Source organism: Symphalangus syndactylus, chromosome 21, assembly GCF_028878055.3.
Source record: "Symphalangus syndactylus isolate Jambi chromosome 21, NHGRI_mSymSyn1-v2.1_pri, whole genome shotgun sequence".
Taxonomy (NCBI): domain Eukaryota; kingdom Metazoa; phylum Chordata; class Mammalia; order Primates; family Hylobatidae; genus Symphalangus; species Symphalangus syndactylus.
This window is the reverse complement of record NC_072443.2, coordinates 19485566-19490555: the sequence shown is the minus strand read 5'-3', so window position 1 is coordinate 19490555 and position 4990 is coordinate 19485566. Positions and strand designations below refer to the sequence as shown.

Here is a 4990-nt window from a genome sequence, read left to right as displayed (position 1 = left end):
ATGTAGTAGACTTCTAGAAAATACCATGAAAGATTAGCTTACTTAATTTTTATTAAATATTTAAATCACTAAACCAGATACTAATGCACTCTTCTCTCATTAAAGATATGTAGATGATAGATATTTATATTCGCATATATAATATTAATGTAAATTGCATTTATATTTTCTGTATATATTGTTATAAATATAAAATATCAATATCTAGATATTGATCTATAAAGAGTTAAATAAAATCTATAAAAAGTTAAATAAAAATTCTAGAATTGGAAACACATAATTAAGGTGTATTAGTGACTCGGTAGACATCACCAAAAAGCAGAGAATAAATAAACTGGAAAATGAGACAGAAAAAAATACCCAAATTGAAGCACAGAAAGATGAAAAGTGTAAAAGACATACCGCAAAGATCCAATATGATTATGGTAACGGAAATCCTAGAAGCGAAGAAGAGAAAAAAAAAGACTTCGCCAAGTCAAATACACAAAAATCTCTGTGAAATCTAGGACAAATGATTTCTAATAATTTTCAATTCACACAGACATATCATAGGAAGACTTCAGAAAACCAAGAACAAAAAAATTCTACCTGAATGAGCAAGATGCATTACCTTCAAAACAGCAATAATGAGAGATGAATTTCAACAGAAAATACATTAAAAAATTAAAAATCCTAAGATTTGCATTAGGGAAAAAAAATCCCTTCGGATCCTGAGTTTCATATTCAATGAAAATATTTATCCCTACCTGTTTCCCGGCGTGCGCCCGCTGAGGCTCCTAGCCCTCGACTTCTGCCCGTTGCCTCAAGATGGCGGACGCGATGCGGTGGCGCTGCGTCGGTTGCCCCTGAGGTGGCTGTGACGACTAACGGTTGGCGAGGCTCCACAGTTGAGGCGGAAGACAGTCGTCCAAGCAGGGGGAAGAAGAGGAGGCGGCCCCACTGCCCGCCGACTTCTCGCTAGCCACCGGCTCAACACCGCCGCCACCAGGGGTTGGCCCCTCAGCAGCCCGCCCGCTGCCAGTCCCGGCTGCCTTCCCCAGCCGCCGCCATGAAGCTAACCGACAGCGTGTTGCGGAGCTTCCGCGTCGCCAGGGTGTTCTGCGAAAACTCGGACAAGATTAACTGCTTCGATTTCAGCCCCAACGGCCAGACGGTCATCTCAAGCAGCAACGACGACTCCATCGTGCTCTATGACTGCCAGGAGGGCAAACCAAAGAGAACCCTGTACAGTAAGAAATACGGCGTGGACCTCATCAGATACACTCATGAGGCAAACACAGCTGTTTACAGCTCTAACAAAATAGACGATACTATTCGTTACTTGTCCTTGCATGACAACAAATACATCAGATACTTTCCTGGACATAGCAAAAGGGTGGTGGCCTTGTCCATGTCACCTGTGGATGACATTTTCATTTCTGGGTCTCTTGATAAGACCATTCGACTCTGGGATCTCCGGGCTCCTAACTGCCAGGGCCTCGTGCATCTACAGGGGAAGCCAGTTTGTTCTTTTGATCCAGAAGGGTTAATTTTGGCTGCAGGTGTCAACTCTGAGATGGTCAAACTTTACGACCTTCGTTCTTTTGATAAGGGGCCATTTACTACCTTTAAGATGCAGTGTAATCGAACTTGTGAGTGGACAGGACTTAAATTCAGCAACGATGGCAAGGTCATCCTCATTTCCACCAACGGCAGCTTCATTTCTCTCATTGATGCGTTCAAAGGAGTGGTGATGCACACGTTTGAGGGTTATGCCAACAGCAAAGCTGTCACACTGGAGGCTTCATTTACTCCAGACTCTCAGTTTATTATGATTGGTTCAGAAGATGGCAAGATCCATGTCTGGAATGGAGAGAGTGGTATAAAAGTAGCTGTGTTGGATGGTAAACACACCGGCCCGATTACCTGTTTGCAGTTCAACCCCAAGTTCATGACTTTTGCCAGTGCGTGTTCCAACATGGTCTTCTGGCTGCCCACCATTGATGAGTCACCCTGATGCTGCTAGGCTATTTCTGTACAGTGAGGGCGGCCATAGGAAGAATCTCAGAGGGGGTCTGAGATAGTAGTGGGATTGGATCGTTTGACTGGGCTGGAGAGCATCCTTTACATGGCCTTCTCATGGATGTGCTGTACATCTGCTCAAAAGAAAATAATTACTTTGCCGAGCATCTTCAAAAGGACTCTGGCGCAACAGACTCAACTGGAACTCAGCTTTAATAGCTGTCACTGCACCAAGCTCTGCTGGAGGAGTGACCAGACTCACGATTTGTGTATAGTGGGACTCTCAAGACATCTTCAATTTGAATGTACCTGCTGCTGAGGAGCCAGTGAAGTCATCAGCTCTGCACATCCCTTCTCCTACCCCCCTAAATGTATGGAAAGCTACAGTCCTGGTTTTGAAATGCTAGAGCAGCTCAGTGCCTCTTGCCCTCACCTTGCATGTCTTGTTACTGGGTCTCCCTGTGTACTTGTGACATTATCCACAACCATCATGTTTATTAGGTGCCAAACATTTACAGAAATGTTTCCATATTGGGGTCAGAGAAAGAGACAGATACAGAAGGACCTTGCTTGCAGGAAGCCACGAAGTTAGTCACCGCAATTAGTCATGTGAAGCTAGGTGGTTTGGCAGGCCTCAGGCTCTAGGTGTTGGATGGGAAAAAGCCCAAGGGCCTAAAAGGGAGGGTAAGGGGATGGTAGGTGAGTTCCTAGGGCTGGAAGGTTTAGCAGCAGCGCGGTGTAGTGCCCTGTCATCAAGACAAACCCAAGGTCCTCCTGGGTGCCTGCCAAGCTTGGTTTGTACAAAAGCAAGGTTGGAGTCTATTTATGTACATGATATAACATCACACTTTCCTGTGGGCCAGTATTGAGAAGTGAGTCTGAGTTCTTTACACTGATGCCTTCCCTGCCCACCACTAATTGTGTACATAGTCTTCCCTGCCCACCACAAATTGTGTACCTTTCCCCAGCTCCCAACCAGGAGCTACTTCTAGGCCTGTGTTATATTTAGCCTTTTAATATATGACCTTTGATTTCTGTTGTTTGTATTTTAGCCAGTGTATGCACCTTCATTTAAATACATCTGTGTGCATACAGATATGTGTATATGTGTGTGCGTATGCATATATGTCTCTCATCTGTAATTTCTGAGAGTTCAGCTGAAGCAGATGGAGTCCTACAGCCCAGGAGACACATTGCATCCTTGCTAATAGTGTTCACCACAAGTGTTAGTGAGTCTTCCCTATTAACGTTTCATTTCGGAAGACTGAATGAAGCAAAGCTTATAGTGTTTGCTGTTTCCATGGCAGCTAAGTGAAGGTCTTGGGATGACTCCCTGTGTTCCTCAAGCTGTACTTTGGGGCCCTCTCTGCAGTATTAACCCCTTTTTGCTTGGTGGTACTCTGTACCTGTGTGTGATAGTCACTTTTGCGTGGCTTCTGTGTCTGGCTTGTGGCATTTAGGGATAGGGTGTTATAAAGTATATCAAACTCTTTATATGCTAAATTCTAAGGGAAATTTATCATATGACTTCTTACATAGGACACAATGAATGATATTATGGCCACTGCTTTGTTTCATTTGAAATTAATAAACCTAACACAAGATTAAAGGGATACTTTATATCCATGAGTTCATTTATTTTTACACAACATTACATTTGTCTTTTCATAATGTTCACTTATAAACACATATATGCACATATCATTTTTCAATTAGAATGGAAATATTTTCATTGACAATACCTGATAGTGAGGAAGTATTAAAAGATAATTTCAGAACACTACTCCTTATTATTTTAAATTTAAAAATTATAACCTGGCCGTGCGCGGTGGCTCAGGCCTGTAATCCCAGCACTTTGGGAGGCCGAGGCTGGTGGATCACAAGGTCAGGAGTTCGAGACCAGTATTGCCAATATGGTGAAACCCCGTCTCTACTAAAAATACAGAAAAATTAGCTGAGCATGGTGGCGCATCCCTGTAATCCCAGCTACTCAGGAGGCTGAGGCAGGAGAATTGCTTGAACCCGGGTGGCGGAGGTTGCAGTGAGCCGAGATCACACCACTGCACTCCAGCCTGGGCGATAGGGCGAGACTCCATCTCAAAAAAATAAAAATAAATAAAAAAATAATAATAGCAATCATGTTCAATTAACTATTGAAAAATATCACATTTAAAAGAATCACACAAGGGACATTTAGTCATTTTCAGAACTTGAGTTACAAAAAGTATATATTATATTTATAAAGTTAATTTCTGAAGTGGGACTAATTATTTTAGCCAAGTCACCATGCCTGTAGTGGATAGACCAAATGGAACACTTGGAGGGATGGTTTCTCAACCTGAGCTTCACATGATTCTCCTGGGGCACCTTTTAAAAATGGCAAGAGAAATCCCAAATAATAGTGACTTGAACAAGATTGAGGTTTATTTTTTTCAAGTAACAACAAGAATGAAAGCAGGCAGTCCTAAAGTAGCAACCCAAAGATCTCTGGGCTGATGTCACTGTAAGTCTGTGTCCTTTCCGTTAAGGTCAGTTTTAAGATGGTAACTGTAGCTTCAGTTGGGAATTCTGTAATTTAACCAGGAAGGAAAAAAAAAAAAGGAAGTACCACCTAGCTGAATCTGTCCTCTTCTGAAGCTTTCTGGAAGGCTCAGATACAGACTTTCATTCACACCTTTTTGGACCACACTTTTCTTCAATTAGTCCAACAGAATACAGGATTTTAACAGAGTACTTGTCATCTCCAACAAATTTAGATTCTGTTAAAAAAGACAAATATTTGTAGATTACTAGATAACAATCTTTACTACTCCTGTGATGTTCTATGAAGTCCATCACTTCACTGTTCTGAAGTTACACTTAAAATATAAAACAATAACATGAATAGGAAAGAGGTAATGTAAAATTATATCACCTCCACACTAAATATAATTAGAAGCTATTATGATAAAGACAAATTATAAATGAAAATATACAAATTTTGTACAAA

General features: G+C 41.6%; 1 protein-coding gene across 1 annotated transcript; it reads left to right on the top strand.

The window, feature by feature from the left end:
• The first annotated feature begins 794 nt into the window (after positions 1-794).
• On the top strand, positions 795-3605 carry LOC129471394 (WD repeat-containing protein 82-like). The gene has a single exon (XM_055259922.2). It carries the CDS (start codon positions 1049-1051, stop codon positions 1994-1996), a length of 948 nt encoding a protein of 315 aa, XP_055115897.1. The 5' UTR covers positions 795-1048; the 3' UTR covers positions 1997-3605.
• The last annotated feature ends 1385 nt before the right edge of the window (positions 3606-4990 follow it).

Excerpts from the sequence above, each read along its gene's own strand:
- LOC129471394 (XM_055259922.2), top strand. The coding sequence starts at position 1,049 with ATGAAGCTAACCGACAGCGTGTTGCGGAGCTTCCGCGTCGCCAGGGTG.